The sequence below is a fragment of the Bufo gargarizans genome, chromosome 3, assembly GCF_014858855.1.
Source record: "Bufo gargarizans isolate SCDJY-AF-19 chromosome 3, ASM1485885v1, whole genome shotgun sequence".
Taxonomy (NCBI): domain Eukaryota; kingdom Metazoa; phylum Chordata; class Amphibia; order Anura; family Bufonidae; genus Bufo; species Bufo gargarizans.
The window spans coordinates 235,418,475-235,437,417 of NC_058082.1; the positions used below are offsets into that span (position 1 = coordinate 235,418,475).

The 18,943-nt window shown below is 47.6% G+C and overlaps 1 protein-coding gene across 1 annotated transcript in view; it reads left to right on the forward strand.

The window, feature by feature from the left end:
- The first annotated feature begins 9,257 nt into the window (after positions 1–9,257).
- STK24 (serine/threonine kinase 24) overlaps positions 9,258–18,943 on the forward strand; it is a 62,630-nt gene continuing 52,944 nt past the window's right edge. Inside the window, exon 1 of the mRNA XM_044286868.1 lies at positions 9,258–9,561. Coding sequence (XP_044142803.1) covers positions 9,520–9,561 — 42 coding nt within the window. The 5' untranslated portion in view covers positions 9,258–9,519. The remainder of the gene's footprint in view (positions 9,562–18,943) is intronic.

Genomic DNA, 18,943 nt, shown 5'->3' on the forward strand with positions numbered 1-18,943 from the left:
AGCGCGCCCGGTATGGGGTCAAATTGTATAAGCTCTGTGAAAGGGCCACTTGGCTCCTTATTTAGTGTCCCGCAGAACCAGATGCTGGTATAAGAAGGTGTCTGTATATTTAATTTAATTGGCTATGTACAATAGTTTTGTTCTCTACAGTAAGGCTGGGAGAACAGGATCCTTCCTCAAATTTCAGGAAGAGATCATCGAGAACCTCCTGTATCCAGGAGGTTCAGTGGTCCCATCCACCAGTGTAGTGAGCCATCTACACGAGCGACATTTCCCCAATGTCGTTTCTGGTACCTCAACCCAAGCGCCACCCCGAAAAAGATGTGTCTGTAGCAGGAGTGGAATAAGGCGTGACACCCGCTATTTCTGTCCTGACTGCGGGTGTCACTCCTGGGTATGGATGTTGGGCGGAGCTCCTATGTCTCCTATGTTTTTTTGCCCTAAGCTTAGGGGAGATTTTCCGGAAGTACCACGCACAGGTACACTATTAGCATAGGGATTGCATCTCACAGGACAGGCACACAGGGCTCTTAGGGCCCTTTGACACAGAGCTGCTGCAAACCTCTCCTTTCACCTGGGACAAAGTGCATAATGTACTTCGCCACATCTCTGGGCGCTTTGCGCTTTGCACATTGTCTATGGGGAAGGAGAAAAAGCACAAAAAAAAAAATAAAATCACTGGTAAGCAAAAAAGTTAATGTTCTGTTCCAAAAGTTCAAGAAAGTTGATAAAAGTTAATGTTCTGTTCAAATGTTATATAAAGTTCATGTTAATAAATTTATTACGTTGCGGCGTGTTTTTTTTTTACCTTCTAGGTGGACCAACCGATGAACCAGCTGCAGCACTGATGTGCATTCTGACAGAAGCATTGCGCTGCTGTCAGATTACACGAAAGTCAGTGTATGCGGCACTGCAAGACGAGATTTCTCCTCTGCAGTAAAAAAGATATGTTTGCCGAGGCTTATGAGCTGAGGGGTGGTGTTCATATGCTTTGGCAAACACTTTGTATATAAAAAAAAAAAAAATAATAATTTTTTTTGCTGTGAATGGAGAAATCGGGTTTGCCAGGGCATACGAGCTGAGTGGGTATGGATGTTGGGCAGAGCTCCTATGTCCTGGCAGACGCCTTTCCCAACCTTTTTTTTTTTTTTGGGGGAGAGATTTTTTCCACCCACATTGATCGATGCGAATGAAGAAATCTGTGCCGTTCATTTTTTCTTTCAGCCCAGAGGCTGAACGGAAAAAAAAATATAAATCTCATTACCCATGCTCAATATAAGGAGAATAGCAGAAACTCCTAATGCTGGCCATACATGTAATGATTGCGGAGACACTCAAATGCCAGCACAGTACAAACACCCCACAAATGACCCCATTTTGGAAAGAAGACACCCTAAGGTATTCGCTGATGGGCATAGTGAGTTCATAGAAGTTTTTGGTGGAGACCTCCATCACATGGTCTGATATGGGTGTGGCTCACAGTCTTGCTTTGTTCACATTGTATTAGTTGTCCTGCTATGCGGTTGTGTGGAAGTTTGGCTGTGAGCTGGATTTCATCACCTTCAGACTGTGTTCACACCATAGTTAGTGCACCAGAGTTAGCGCAGTGGTAGGACCCCTTGCCATGCTGAGTGACCGTGACGTGGTGCATGATGGGCTCCGATATCTTCCTGACAGGAATATATTGGCAAAAGTCTCAGCTTTTAATATCTGCTTGTATGACCAGCTAGTATAGTCAGTGATATATCCGTTTGGTGCATTTTTTTCAGTGATTTATATAATTGTATTTTCATCCGCACAATGCTTCAGTCTGTGTAGGATGCTTCTGTGGTGCATGTGGACCGCGCTGGCGTCCTCATTTGTACGCATTATTTGCTCGGGATGGTCGTTTGCTGCGGTCCACATGCGGTGGGACTGCTCCCCCAATGAGAAACACGCTACAGTGTTTGGGGTTTGAGCAGCTCCCCCATACTTGCCACTGTATTTTTGTGGTTCACATGTGGTGGGACTGCTCGCCCAATGAGAAACACGCTACAGTGTTTGGGGCTTGGGCAGTTCCTCATATTGGCCACTATAGTTCTGTGATTTTGTTTTAAAAGTCTCATATTCCACTAACTTGTGACAAAAATAAAAACTTCCATGAACTCACTATGCCCATCACGAAATACCTTGGGGTGTCTTTTTTCCAAAATGGGGTCACATGTGGGGTATTTATACTGCCCTGGCATTTTAGAGGCCCTAAAGCGTGAGAAGAAGCCTGGAATCCAAATGTCTAAGAATGCCCTCCTAAAAGGAATTTGTGCCCCTTTACGCCCCTGGCTGCAAAAAAGTGTCACACATGTGGTATCGCCGTACTCAGAAGAACTTGGTGGGGCGTTTCTACTGTCTGGGCATTGTAGAACCTCAGGAAACATGACAGGTGCAGAAATTCACATTTTTTGTACCATAGTTTGTAAACGCTATAACTTTTGCGCAAACCAATCAATATACAATTATTGCATTTTTTTTAATCAAAGACATGTAGAACAATACATTTAGAGAAAAAATGTATATAGAAATTTAGTTTTATTTGAAAAATTTTGCAACTGAAAGTGAAAATTTCATTTTTTTGCACAAAAAAAAAAATAATAATCTGGAAATTTCAATTAATAACAAAAAAAGTAAAAATGTCAGGAGCAATGAAATACCACCAAATGAAAGCTCTATTAGTGAGAAGAAAAGGAGGGAAAATTCATTTGGGTGGTAAGTTGCATGACCGAGCAATAAACCGTGAAAGTAGTGTAGTGCAGAATTGTAAAAAGTGCTCTGGTCATTAAGGGGGTTTAAAGGGAACCTGTCACCATGATTTTGCGCATAGAGCTGGGGACATGGGCTGCTAGATGGCCACTAGCACATCTGCAGTAACCAGGTCCCATAGCTCTCTGCGCTTTTATTGAGTTAAAAAACACTTTTGAGTGATATGCTAATTACCTAATATGTGTCCTGTAGCCCGAGATGAGTCAACCGGAAAGGAGCCCAGCACCGCCCCGAGTCCTCCAATTCTCCTCCCTGCTGGGTGACGTCGCATAGCTGGAGCGCCGAAATCTCGCAATGCGCGAGCTAGCGCATGCGCAGTTCATTCCCTGTGCTGATGCCAGCACAGGGAATGAACATGATGCCGACACTGCGCATTCGCTAGCTCGCGTATCGCGAGATTTCGGCGCTCCGGCTATGCGACGTCACCCAGCAGGGAGGAGAATTGGAGGACGCGGGGCGGTGCTGGGCTCCTTTCCGGTTGACTCATCTCGGGCTACAGGACACATATTAGGTAATTAGCATATCACTCAAAAGTGTTTTTTAACTCAATAAAAGCGCAGAGAGCTATGGGACCTGGGTACTGCAGATGTGCTAGTGGCCATCTAGCAGCCCATGTCCCCAGCTCTATGCGCAAAATCATGGTGACAGGTTTCCTTTAAGTTAGGAGAGCTGAGGTGGTTAAACAATTATAGCACACTTTCTGTAAATCCAATAAACTTCATTTCACTTCTCAAATATCACTGTGTGTGCCTCCTATATTATATTATTTACCTGACATTTTTTATCGTAACAACCAACGATTTATACAGGAAAATCATGACGATTAACAAGGTTTCCCAAACTTTCGCATCCCACTGTAATATACACATATACATATATACATACACACACAAATAAACTCTGCATACATACTTACAGACCTGGGAGAAGAAGTCATTTTTAAACGTACCCGTATTTTTCGCCCTATAAGACGATCCGGCTCATAACACGCACCTAGGTTTTAGAGAGGGACCATAAGAAAAAAAAAATAATTCATTACACCCGAGGTCAGACCACCAATCAGAGCCCCAATGTTAATCAGACTTCAGCTGATAGCCCCAATAAGACCCCCAATGTTAATAAGACCCCAATAAGACCTCAGATCAGACCACAATGTGAATGACCCCCAATCAGACCTCAAATAAGAGCCCCAGTGCCTCATATCAGCCCCCAGTGTCCCTCTTCAGCCCCCCAGTGCCTCATATCAGGTCCCTGTGCCCCTCTTCAGCCCCCAGCAGCCTCTCTCCAGCCCCCAGTACCTCATATCAGCCCCCCCAGTGCCTCATATCAGCCCCCAGCAGCCTCTCTTCTGCCCCCCCAGCAACCTCTCTTCAGCCCCCCAGCAACCTCTCTTCAGCCCCCCCCAGCAACCTCTCTTCAGCCCCCCCAGCAGCCTCACATCAGCCCCCCAGTGCCTCATATCAGCCCCCCCAGTGCCTCATATCAGCCCCCCCAGCAGCCTCTCTTTAGCCCCCCAGTGCCTCACATGAACTCCCAATGCCCCTCTTCAGCCCCCCAGTGCCTCATTTCAGCCCCCAGTGCCCCATATCAGCCTCCAATGCCTCATATCAGCCCCCCAGTGCCTGATATCAGCCCCCAAATAAATAAATTTAAAAAAACGTACTATTCCTGCTCTGGACGCTGCCACTCTTCTCCACTCTGTAATCCTCTTGTATAGTCTGTGCAGCCTTCACAGTGGAGCGCCGAGGACCAGGAAGTAAAAGGTGAGTATAGCTCTTCCCCGCCATGACAGAACCTCAGCCCACCACCAGCTGCCAGCATAAACATTAGGGGCACTGGACAAAACATTCAGGGCTCCAGCCCCGAATTTTTTGACCTACGATGCCCCTGGTCAGCAGCAAAGGGATACACCCAGTAAGGCACAACACATACTGACCCACTGGGTGAGCAGCAAGGTGCAACACACAGCAAGGCAGAAGATAGACTGACCTCCGGGGTGAGCAGCAAGGTGCTACACCCAGCAAGACACAAGAAAGACTGACCACAAACCTCACAGACAGATATAGCTGGAGGGCACCTGATAAGCCACCCAGGGGCGGGCTGGGACAGGGGGCAGGTAGGCAATTGCCCACCCAGGCCGCCCTAAAGCATGTTAAAAATGGCCGCTGGGCCGTCTTTAACGAATATTATTATTTTTTATTCCTCCTCGATTGCGGAAGCGCTCATCTCCATATTCATCTGTATTGCCGTCCTCAGGACAGCGATACAGATGGCTGTGCTGCAGCAGGGCAGGGGAGAGAGAGGCGTCTCCCTTCCCTGTTCTTCTGATAGGCTGCAGGCACTAATGCCTGCGGCCTATCAGAGGCCGGCTCAGGCAGCGCGATGACGTCATTATTATCGCGCAGCCTGAGCCGGGCAGCACACAGCAGGGACACAGGCCGGAAGAGGCCTGCATCGCATCACTGCTGATGGAGGTAAGTATTAGTGGGGGGGGTGTTCTTTGCGGGGGGAGCTGGCACTATGGGGGCATCTGGCATTTCTTACAGCACCATTTTTTTTGGGGTGGCACTGTGGGTGCATATATTTCTTGCCCATTTTGGGGAGCACCATGGGGGCATTTCTTACTGGCACATTATGGGGGGCACCATGGGGGACAGGAGCACTCTGGGGGCTCTAAATGGGCTTTTTTTTATTGGCACACTATGGGGGCACTATAGGGGAGAGCGGCACTATGGGGCATCTGTTGGCACTATAGGGGCATTATTTGGGGACACTATGGGGAAGTGGGGGCTCGAAATGGGCATTTTTATTGGCACATTATGGCATCTGGTGGCACTAAGGGGGAATTTTTTACTGGCACATTATGGGAGGCACTATTGGGGAGAGCCCCACTATGGGGCATTATTTGGGGGCACTATGGGGGAGTGGAGCACTATTTGGGCATCTGGTGGCACTAAGAAGGGGCATTTTTTACTGGCACATTAACGGAAAGGACGGATTCTGCAGATCACTGAGACCTAACTGAGCGTAACGGAGCCTAAAGACCCCATAGACTATAATTGAGTCTGTTCGGTGTCCGCTCAGAATATGATTTTTGAGCGGAGACAAAAGTCCTGCATGCAAAACACATACGGACATGTGACTGGGCATTAAATCTGTGTTAGTGAGCACTTCTCCTTAGCCGAGATATTCCATCCCACCTCACAGGTGTGGCATATCAAGGTGCTGATTAGACAGCATGAATATTGCCTTAGACTGCCCACAATAAAAGCCCACTCTGAAATGTGCAGTTTAATCACACAGCACAATGCCACAGATGTATCAACGTTTGAGGGAGCGTGCAATTGGCATTCTGACTCCAGGAATGTCTGCCAGAGCTGTTGCCCGTGCAATGAATGTTCATTTCTTTACCATAAGCCGTCTCCAAAGGCGTTTCATAGAATTTGGCAGTACATCCAACCGGCCTCACAACCGCAGACCACGTGTAACCACACCAGCCCAGGACCTCCACATACAGCATGTTCACCTCCATGATCGTCTGAGACCAGCCACCCGGACAGCTGCAGCAACAATCGGTTTGCATAACCAAAGAATTTCTGCGCAAACTGTCAGAAACCGTCTCAGGGAAGCTCATCTTCATGCTCGTCGTCCTCATCGGGGTCTGGACCTGACTGCAGTTCATCGCCATAACCGACTTGAGTGGGCAAATGCTCACATTCGATGGCGTCTGGCACGTTGGAGAGGCGTTCTGTTCACGGATGAGTCACGTTTTTCACTGTTCTGGGCAGATGGCAGATGTGGCGTCATGTGGGTGAGCGGTTTGCGGTGGGGTTATGGTATGGGCAGGCGTATGTAGAGATCCCGAGAATCCCATTTGGAGGGATCTGCATGGGATTATGATTATCCCATAGGTTGCTTAGGGCATTTTTGGCAGGATTTTTCCCACCAAAATCAGGGTAAAGAAGGCTAAATTTATTATGGTTGCTGGGTTAGGGGCAGATTACAGGGATTGGCTAGTTGGGTTGTCCTATAGTGGGATTGTTGTGCTGAGGCCCAGCAACAGTTGGGGCATTGGTGGATGGGTTTGGGGTGGTGTGAAAAAGGTGTATATAATGCGGTGGCCGCCAGCATTAGGCTGTCTGCCAAGCCGCTTCTTTGTTCAGCTGCCCCTCCTGCCTCCCCATTATTTTGTCCTGTCACGGCCACTTTATTAGAAGGAGGGGTAAAGTCGCTTGTCAATAAGCGGCGAGCGGACGAGTTGATTCAGGTATTTAGGCCAAGTTTATAGCTGGTCTAATTCAGTGGTTGTTATTCATCTTAAATTCATATGGTTATTTATTGTTTGAGCTGTTCTTTAATAAAGTTGGCCATGGCCTAATTTTATCCATTTAGAATTGTGTCCATTTGTCTTATTTGTAGCATTATTGGTGTAATTTAAGAATATGGGTTTAATTTAATCTATAATCCCATGTTATGGGCACGGCCCCATATTGCAAGGACCTGTACACAATTCCTGGAAGCTGAAAACATCCCAGTTCTTGCATGGCCTGCATACTCACCGGACATGTCACCCATTGAGCATGTTTGGGATGCTCCGGATCGGTGTACACGACAGCGTGTTCCAGTTCCTGCCAATATTCTGCAACTTTGCACAGCTATTGAAGAGGAGTGGACCAACATTCCAAAGGCCACGATCAACAACCTGATCAACTCTATGCGACGGAGATATGTTGCACTGCGTGAGGGAAATGGTGGCCACACCAGATACTGACTGGTTTTCTGACCCCCTGACCATGAAATGTTTCATATCTTTGAGTTCAACTCATTGCAAAATGGGAGCAAAACCGAAAGTGATGCGTTTATATTTTTGTTCAGAGTATGTATATCTGCCATAGGCCTCATGCATACGAATGTCTTTTTCGGCCCGAAAATCCGCAAAACACGGAAGCCGCCCGTGTGCGTTCCGCAATTTGTGGAAAGGAACGGACCACAAATTGTAGAAATGCCTATTCTTGTCCGCAAAACAGACAAGAATAGGACATGTTATATTTTTTTTGCAGGGCTACGGAATGGAGCAATGGACGCTGACAGCACACGGAGTGCTGTCCGCACCTTTTGCGGCCCCATTGAAGTGAATTGGTCCGCATCCGAGCCGCAAAAACTGGATGCGGACCCGAACAATGGTCGTGTTCATGACGCCATAGACTGTCACTGTTCAGAAAACTGCTGCGTGATGGCTATTAAAAAAATGTCTGTCACATTTTTCACACTCTTGTGAATAAGGCCCAGGGGCAGACTGGAAGGTGGTCCTGTAAAAAAACAAAAACTAAAAGTGTCCAGCAGGGCCAACACAGGTAGGTGGTGTCAGCAATACCATATTGCGGCACAAAATACCACTCTGGCAGAGCAACATACCACAGTGCATCACAATATACCGCCCCAGCAGAACCAAATACCACAGTACAGCTCAAAGAAATAACTCAGCAGAACCAAATACTTCCCAAGAAATTGCCCCTCTGTGGTCTGTGCCATGTTCCATTCTCCTATTCAAGTCGCCTCAGGATGGTAGAAGTGAGTCAGTAGGGCACCGCCGGGCAAGTATGTAAGTGCTTGACGCCCCCAGCATTGACAGTGGGAGCTTTAGACCATTACTTCTCTGACTGGCGGCAAGGTGGCCCCCTGGGAAGTAGTTCTATGGCCAGTCTGCCCGATTCCAGAACCTGAATGGATGGCAATCGACGTACAGTGCTGCAGTATATGTTGGCTCTATATACATGCAACAGGAAATTATCATAGAAAGTGCAATGTTTTAGGCCCCTTTCACACGATCTTGATGGATTAGGTCCGGATACGATCAGTGAAACTCGCACCATTTTGCAAGCAAGTTCAGTCAGTTTTGTCTGCGATTGCTTTCAGTTGTTCAGTTTTTTCCGCGCGGGAGCAATGTGTTTTGATGCGTTTTTCACGTACATGATTAAAAAACTGAAGGTTTAAAAACGACATCTCCTAGAAACCATCAGCGAAAAACCCATTGCTTCCGCACTTGTTTCTGGATGCAATGCATTTTTCACTGAAGCCCCAATCACTTCTATGGGGCCAGGGCTGCGTGAAAAACACAGAATATAGAACCTGCTGCGTTTTTCACGCAATGCAGAACTGATGTTCACAGACCCTTTGAAATGAATGGGGCGGGATTCAGCGCAGGCGCTATGTGTTCACGTCACGCATTTCACCCGTGCGGGAAAACTCGCTCGTGTGAAAGGGGCCTTATGCTGTCTCAATGGCACATGTATTTGTATGGCTGATACTAATGTGTCGCTCTGCCTCACATAACCCAAACCTAAGCACAAGTGTATTGACATAGAGGAATAATATGTCCTCTGTGCAGGGCAATATGGTGACAGGAGGAGCTGGGAGAGGGGAGGTGGCTGCTTAATGGCTCTTTTTTCTCTCTTCTGGTTTCCTGGTCTAGTTGTGAGAAGCAGGAGGCTGCAGCAGGGATGACAGGCGGCAGCGGCCAGCACTAGTGTCATACATGTCCTCTCTGCAGCCGGAAATCATCACAATAAAGCAAATCTCTTCCTGCTGCCAAACTCTCCGGTGTCTGCCCTCTGCTGCCCCCGGACTGGCACGTAGAGGGGAGCCCAGGCGTGGAGGAGGGATCCTCGTGTGGCTGTGGAGCTGAGGGCCGGGGCAGTGCGGCAGGATCCGGGCTCCGGCACTATGACTCAGTCCCCGGGGCACACCGGCCTGCGTGGGGTGCAGGTAAGATCCGCGGCGCTGGCTGGGCTGCGATACTTCTTTCTCGGGCTGCGATACTTCTTTCCGGGGCTGTATCCCCTTCCTGGTATCTCAGCTCAGCTTTAGAGTTACTTCAGAGAGTGCTAACATTGCAGGGACTTCATTAACTTCATGTCCTTCCCGTGCACTGGATTGCCTGTGGTGTGGCCCTGGTCTTGGAGCTGCTATGGGGCGAGTTCACACACAGTTTTTTGGGTGGTGAAAACGCCAGCTTCAGAGGGAAGTATGAGGTGCGGGGCTGACAGGGCTGGCGTATTTTGGGGCTCTGGCATGTCTTTTCTGGTGTTTTGACAGCTCCTTCTTTATAGGAAAAAGCCATCACCAATTTGCACAATTGTTTAGAAAAAAACGCCACTAAGGGTACTTTCACACTTGCGGCAGAGTGATCCAGCAAGCAGTTCCGTCGCCTGAACTGCCTGCCAGATCCGGCAATCTGCATGCAATCGGACACCATTTGTAGATGGATCCAGTTTAGGATCCGTCTCACAAATGCATTGCAAGAATGGATCCGTCTGTCAAACGGATCTGTTTAAAAAAAATAAAAAATCCACATTTTTAAAGTTCTGCGCATGGGCAGACCGGAAGGACGGATCCGGCATTGCAGTATTTTTAATGACGGATCCTGCACTTATACATTTCTATGGAAAAAAATACTGGATCCGGCATTCAGGCAAGTCTTCAGTTTTTTGGTCCGGAGATAAAATCAAAGCATGCTGCGGTATTGGGCTACTTTCACACCTGTGCTAGGTGCGGATCCGTCTGGTATCTGCACAGACTGATCCGCACCTATAAATGCAAACGATGGTATCCGTTCAGTACGGATCCGTCTGCATACACTTAGTCAAGAAAAAGTTTAAGGCCTCGTTCACACTTCAGTGTTTGGTCAGTGATTTCCATCAGTGATTTGTGAGCCAAAACCAGAAGTGGAGCCTCCACAGACATGAGGTAGAAGGGAAAGATCTGCTCCTGTTCTGTGTTTAGAGTTGTACCTGGTTTTGGCTCACAAATCACTGATGGAAATCACTGACTAAACACTGAAGTGTGAACGAGGCCTAAAAGTCTTAAGTGTAAGTCAAACGGATCCGTCCTGACTTTACATTGAAAGTCAATGGGGGACAGATCCGTTTACAATTGCACCATATTGTGTCAATGTAAACTGATCCGTCCCCATTGACTTACATTGTAAGTCAGGACGGATCCGTATGGCTCCGCACCGCCAGGCGGAATGGAGGCGGAACGGAGCCGAACGGATGCATTCTGAGCGGATCCTTATCCGTTCAGAATTCATTGGGGCTGAACTGATCCATTTGGGGCCGCTTGTGAGAGCCTTGAAACGGATCTCACAGGCGGACCCCGAAACGGCAGTGTGAAAGTAGCATTATCTCCGTCCTGAAAAGTCATAAAGACTGAACTGAAGACATCCTGATGCGTGCTGAGCGGATTGCTCTCCATTCAGAATGCATGGGGATAAAACTGATCAGTTATCTTCCGGTATAGAGCCCCTAGGACGGAACTCAGTGCCGGAAAAGAATAACGCTAGTGTGAAAGTACCCCAAAAAAGCCATAAAATCCGCATGCAGTATGGTTTTTGTGGCTTTTTTATTTTTCACAGGGTATATGTGTGTGTATGGGCTCACCTGAAGAATCACGGGCTTTGCTTTGTAAATTGATGCCTCCGCTGTGCTGAAATAATACTTTACTTTTTGTGTTCACCAGGGAGGGGGGTTGTTGTTAGGCTAGGGCTACGTGGCGACCGGCCAGTTGGATTTATTTATTTTTTTACTCGCCCTGAGATCCCATTCACCGGTACTCTGTGATCCTGGCCACGACCACGTGTAGCCCTAGCCTTCCCCTCAATGAATGAAAGATCCCTTCCTCCAGGCACCTAGCCCCTCCCTATGAATGTTGGCTGACATGGCGAGACATTGCATACGTCATCTTGTCTGGTCCGCGCTTGCGCGATTACACATTGGTGCATGCGCAGTAGATCTCAGAGTCTCTGCTAGGACAAAAACAAGTCTACAGTGCATGCTCCAGTGTGGAACTACTAATAGGTGCACCACCTATGAGGCCAGGTGAGGCAATCACCTGGGGCAGCACAAGAGCTGTGGGCAATGAGTGCTTTCATTGTGGCAAAGGGGTTAGGTTAAGAAATTGGCATGGGGGGGCACCGTTTCAGTTTTCGCCTCAGGGAGCAGAAAGGCTAGGTGCACCCCTGTCTGTATGATCATGAAAAGTGCACAACGGAGGCATTGATTTATGAACCAAAGCTAGCATTTGCTTCAGATGAGCGGTTCCTGGTGGCAGACTCCCTTTGAAGCCCTGAACCTGGACATAACCACCTCCTCCCCCGCTTTTTTGTTTACATTACACCGAGCTCACTGCTAGGCAGAAGCCTCCACCTAGCTTGCCCATGGAGTGCCCGGGTACGTCACCGACTCTCCCGAATCACGCAGGCAAGGGAGCGCATCGGAGCATGAAATGCTCATGTCAGAGGGGCTGAGTAGGGGAAGAAGGGAATATGTCTGGGTTCAGCTTTGAACCCGTACAACCCCTTTAAGGCCTCTTTCACACTACAGTATGTTGAATGAGTGTTTTGCGTTCCGTTTTTCACAGATCCGTTACTCCGTTCCGTTGTTCCGTTTCGTTGTTCCGTTCCGTTGTTCCGTTCCGTTCCGTTGTTCCGTTCCGTTGTTCCGTTCTGTTTTTCCGTATGGAATATACAGTATACAGTAATTACATAGAAAAAATTGGGCTGGGCATAACATTTTCAATAGATGGTTCCGCAAAAAACGGAACGGATACGGAAGACATACGGATGCATTTCCGTATGTGTTCCGTTTTTTTTGCGGACCCATTGACTTGAATGGAGCCACGGACCGTGATTTGCGGCCAAATATAGGACATGTTCTATCTTTTCAACGGAACGGAAATACGGAAACGGAATGCATACGGAACACATTCCGTTTTTTTGCGGAACCATTGAAATGAATGGTACCGTATACGGAACGCAAAAAACGGACCGCAAAACGGAAAAAAAAAACGGTAGTGTGAAAGAGGCCTAAGACTGCTTCTCTTAGCTCTTAGGCCCCATGCACACGGCCGTGTTTCACGGCCGTGTGCGGGCCGTGGAACCGCGGCCTGGATCCCTCCTGAGAGCAGGAGCGCACGGCGTCACTGGTTGCTATGACGCCGTGCGCTCCCTGCTGCCGCCGCCGCAATACCGTAATACACTGGTATGATCTATATGTACTGTGCCGGCAGCAGGGAGCGCACGGCGTCATAGCAACCAGTGACGCTGTGCGCTCCTGCTCTCAGGAGGGATCCAGGCCGCGGTTCCACGGCCGTGTGCATGGGGCCTTAGGTTGTGGGTTTTTTTAGCCCAAAAAAGGGCCTAAAAAACGCCTACATAGGTCAATGTTATTTTTTTGTAATTTTCCCCCCAGCATTTTCTAGGTGTTTTTGACCACAAAGTGGGTGAGATTTATCAAAACTGGTGCAAAGGACAACAGAGTTAGTTGCCTATAGCAACCAGTTAGATTCCACCTTTCATTTTCCAAAGAAGCTGTGAAAAAAAAGAGGGGGGAATCTGGTTGCTATGGGCAACTAAGTAATTTTTTCTTTACCACCAGTTTTGCTGAATCTCCCTTTGTGTGTAAGAATTCGCGTTTTCTGGATGTCTTGCGTTTCTTTAGTAAGAAAGTATTTTACGCCCCTGTAATGTTACTTCCTTTATAGAGAATTCTGTTGGTATAAGACCTCATGCACATAACCCTTTTTCAGGTCCGCATCTGAGCCGCCGTTTTTGCGGCTCGGATGTGGACCCGTTTCATTTCCGTTCCGTAGCCCCGCAAAAAAAATATAACATGTCCTATTCTTGTCCGTTTTGCAGACAAGAATAGGCATTTCTACAATGGACCCGCCCGTTCCGCAAATTGCGGAAGGCACACGGGCGGCTTCTGTTTTTTCGGTTTGCGGACCGCAAAAAACGTAACGGTCGTGTGCATGAGGCCTTAGTGGCAGGTTTTGTCATATTTCCTCACATAGCCTGTGCCTCAGGAGCAGCACTCATGTTCTATAGAAATCTCTATCAAATGTCTGTAAGCTGCACCACTCTTCTTGGTGTACGTAGACTTCATTTTGAACGACATGAAAATTTGTGCTGTGTATGAGGTGGCGGTGCGCGCAGGCATTTATATGTATCTATAGATGACGCCCCGCTAGCCCCTTTCCCATGCTCCTGCTCATGAGGCCTGTAGTCCTCCTCAGGCTGAGGAACATCTGGGACATTGCTAATATTGTGCAATGTGTGACTTGTTCAGTGCCAGATGCAGCGTCACGTCCAGTGTGTGAGGAGACGGAGACTTGTCTGTGGTGTTAACCCCTCCGCTGCCATGGAAGGCTGTAAGGAGGAGTGTCTCTTCCTGTGCATCCGGCCACATGCTACACATCTAAGACTTCTTCTATCTAAGGAAGTTCCTCCTGAAGCAGAAGCCTCTGTGACTCATGTGAAGTAACTTGTCTGACAGGTCACGGCTCTAGGTCAGGTGTTGGCAGGTGCAGGCCAAGCAGATGATTGCGGGCTATTAGCTGGTTTCGATGTTGCGTACATGTGAGTCAGGAATAGACATTGGGTGGAAGGACTGGTAGGGAGCTAATTTATACAGAGAATTGTAAGCTACCTGCAGGTGTGGCACTGTTTACTAGCTGTGCCGCCAGGTACTGTGCAGAGGTACCCTGTCATTAGATGAGAGTAGTCTAATCACCTCAGAAGTGCTAGAAATACAGGGGCGCTTGTAGAAATGGTGTACAGAAAACTCCTCATTGACTTAACTTTCATTTCTAATACTGTACGCCAGCGGTGGACAAAACATTGTACATTTTAGGAGCCAGTTATACCACTCAGTGAGCCAATCTGTCTCTTTTAGGCTACTTTCACACTCGCGTTTTGTGCGGATCCGTCATGGACGGATCCGTTCAAGTAATACGGAAGTCTGCATCCGTTCAGAACGAATCAGTTTGTATTATCTTTAACAAAGCCAAGACGGATCTTAACCATTGAAAGTCAATGGAAGACGGATCAGTTTTCTATTGTGCCAGATTGTGTCAGAACGGATCAGTTTGGCTCAGTTTCGTCAGAAATCAGCGTTTTGGTGTCCGCCCCCAAAGCGGAATGGAGACGGAACGGAGGCAAACTGATGCATTCTGAGCGGATCCTGTTCCATTCAGAATGCATTAGGGCAAAACTGATCCGTTTTGGACCACTTGGGAGAGCCCTGAACGGATCTCACAAACGGAAAGCCAAAACGCCAGTGTGAAAGTAGCCTTATACTAGGACATAAAAACTTACATGGACATCAGTATTAAAGGGGTTGTCTCACTTCAGCAAATGGCATTTATCATGTTAGAAAGTAAATACAAGGCACTTCCTAATGTATCGTCCATATTGTCTCCTCTGCTGGCTTCATTCATTATTCCATCACATTCTACACTGCTCGTATCCAGGCATTATGACCACCCTGTAATCCAGCAGTGGTGGCCGTGATTGCACACTATAGGAAAAAGTGCCAAAGGAGACAATGTGGACAATCACAGTACATTAGAAAGTGCCTTGTATTACCTTTCTCTACATGATAAATGGCATTTGCTGAAGTGAGACAGCCCTTTAACCCCTTCCTGACAAACACCATACATGTACTGCTCATGGGGAAGTGAGTTCCCAACATGTGCTGTACATGTACAGCGCGCTGATTGGGCAGACAGAGGAGGTATGCTTGCCCAGTCAGCGGCAGGGGCAGACTGTTACTGACAGCCAGGCCCATGCTGTAACTGCTGGCATCTGTGAGAACTCCAATGCTGGCAGATTAACCCTCTAGATCAGCGGTTCTCAACCTAGGGGTCGATCGGCCCTTTCCGGGGGGTCGCCTGGGGCTTCCTATTAGGGCTGCACGATTGTAGCGTTACATTACCCTACTTCGAGAGATTTCCCTACCTCCTGACTTCCCGTCGCACTGCTAATGACGTGAGGAGGCGCTCCTGAGTTTTGACGATCTGCGCATGCGCAAACTGACAGTTTATGGAAAATCTCAGCGGAGTTCAGCTTCACACCGGGACACTGCGCATGCGCCGGCCGGAGTTAGCCGTGCTTGCGCACTGGGCCGTAATATTTCCCTACTAAGGCTCTCCTGCGCATGCGCAGTGTCCCGGTGTAAAGCTGAACTCCGCTGAGATTTTCCATAAACTGTCGGTTTGCACATGCGCAGATCGTCAAAACTCAGGAACGCCTCCTCACGTCATTAGCAGTGCGACAGGAAGTCAGGAGGTAGGGAAATCTCACGAGGTAGGGAAGTATAACGCTACAAATAGGAGAGAGATTGTTTCACACAGGAGTAACATTCTTTACACGCAAAGACAGTTATGTGCTCAGTTTAGGACACATGAGGGGACACATAGGGCCATGAGGGGGACCAGCATAAGATGCTATATGTCTTATGCTGGCCCCCCTCATGGCCCTATGTGTCATAGCACACATCCCCTATAACAGCATACTCCACAGATCCACCCTATAACAGTGTCCTCCACAGGTCCCCCATAAGTGTCCTCCACAGATCCCCCATAACACAGCGTCCTCCACAGATCCCCCATAACACAGCGTCCTCCACAGATCCCCCATAACACAGCGTCCTCCACAGATCCCCCATAACACAGCGTCCTCCACAGATCCCCCATAACACAGCGTCCTCCACAGATCCCCCATAACACAGCGTCCTCCACAGATCCCCCATAACACAGCGTCCTCCACAGATCCCCCATAACACAGCGTCCTCCACAGATCCCCCATAACACAGCGTCCTCCACAGATCCCCCATAACACAGCGTCCTCCACAGATCCCCCATAACACAGCGTCCTCCACAGATCCCCCATAACACAGCGTCCTCCACAGATCCCCCATAACACAGCGTCCTCCACAGATCCTCCATAACACAGCGTCCTCCACAGATCCCCCATAACACCTTGGGCATACATCCTGCATATCAGATATTTACATTACAATTCATAACAGTAGCAAAATTTAGTTATGACGTAGCAAGGAAAAAAATGTAATGGTTGGGGGTCACCACAACATGAGGAACTGTATTAAGGGGTCACGGCTTTAGAAAGGTTGAGAACCACTGCCTTAGATGTAACGGTCAATGTTGATTTCCTCATCTAAGGGGTTTACAGAGGAAGGGGACTCTTCTCTAAACCTTTCAGCTCCCCGTGATTTGATTGTGGGGTGCCGATGGCTATTAAGGAAGTCCAGGGCCTTACAAAAACCTTGGGGCCTTCCAGCTACAAAGCTTTTTGAGATCTAGCCCCCAGGGCTGGGTCTCATAGGCAACAGTCAGTGTAGTACTTTTAGTTCCAATGCAGTACAATACAGCATGAACAGGTACCTCATGGGCTCTCTAAATGTGATCTAGTGCTCAAGAACAATTCCAGCAAAATCCATGATCCAAAAGGCCTTCCCTTCTGAGTCTGCCATGTGCCCATACATCTTGCATCCACATTTATGGCATTTCCTTACCCAATGGTGTGAGTCTCAGATGGCACTAGCTGGGCACAACATATTGGGAATTTAAATGCTGTATATGTGGAAAACTTGCCATATTCACTTTACATGGTCCTGTGCGCATTCATTTCTGCAAAATACCAGTGGCATCAAAATGTGCTGTGCTGTGTTTCAAAGACTCAGTGACGTACCGGGTCCCTTTCTGCCAAGTGAAGCCTCTTCTTCCGCTTTGCAGGGAGCCCGGTGACGTCACCCTCAGCCACATGAATTATTCAAAGTGCCTAGATGGGTGGAAACAAGGCGGCAACCAACTGCGCTAAGCCACGCCCCTCTGGTCCGGTGACGTCATCGGACAGGGTGCTTTATTATGAATGAAGGAGGCAGAGCACTATGCTACTTAGCATAATAAACACCTCCAGTAATTACGGCAATTGGGCGGCAGGCTGTAGGAATAAGCAATTACTGCATGGAGGAGGTGACGATATGCTGCAGGAGGTGGGAAACCACGTGATGCCGCGCTGCGCTGGGAACCACAGTGCAGTGCAGCAGGAAGATGGGCTGAAGTAAACATAGATGTAAACAGTGCGTGGGGGACCGTCAGAGCCATGTAGAAATGGCGAAAATGCCTAAATATATGCGGGGGGACCTTGATTCCGCTGTTAATAGTGAGTACACAAAAAAAAAAAAAAAAAAAAAAAAAAAAAAAGGGAGCCTGTCACGTTGAACATGGTTTCTGAGCTTAAAGGGAACCTGTCACCAGTTTAATGGTGTCCTAACTAAGGGCAACATAAATAAGTGACTGATTCGCTTAGCAAAATACTGGGTCACTTTCTTTAATTGACCCAGTCAATCTGCCAACATCTTGTATTGAAAAGCTCCAGCTGATAATGATGAGTCATGAATATTCATGAGCTCCTGACTCTCCCCGCCCACCTGCTGCTGATTGACAGTTTGTTTCCATATGAATCAGCAGCAGGGGGGGAGTGGCTATAGCTCTGAATTAAATATACGCTGGACTCGAATCAGCTCATTAGCATGCAGCATCTTTGTGTGTATATTAGGGCTGCACGATATGGGAATTTTGTGCTATAAGGGCCCTAAAAATTGCGATAACGCGATGCGATGCGATGCAATATTTTAAGGGAATTGTGCTAGAGGTCTATTTGCTTGGATTTTCAAGGCAAAAGCACACGCAAATTACTGATAATGCTGAAATGTAGTTATGCTTAACTCAAGAACTGAAATGCACAGTGTTTTTCTAAATAAAACATCTTTTACTAAATGAAATAATATATTTGCATTACTGTAAAAGTACAAAATACAAAACTTGCCATTTTCTTAATAGCACTGCACAGAACAGATAAATAACATAGAATAAATAAAAGAACATTTGTTCATTAAAATAACGACTTGCCTCCAGCCCCTCCTCCCTCCCCGCACTGTAACTGATGTATCGCCGGCTGCGCTGTGCAGCATAGCGGCTGGCGATACATCCGTGTCAACCATGTAAAAAGTCAACCATCGCTTTATAAGGCGCAGTGCCATTTTCCCCCCACTTTTGGGGGGGAAAAAGTTTGTCTTTGTAAAGCGAAAAATATGGTAATATAATTTCAGCATTTTTGGGTCGGCCAATTGGCGATTGCGATATGGCGATTAATTGCGATTGCTTTGGCGATATATTGTGCAGGCCTAGTGTATATTATGAGGTAACCATCTGTCACACCAGTAAGTGAATACATCTAAGGTACTTCTTAGTAGTTAATGATTGTATATAATTAGTTAGATTATAATCA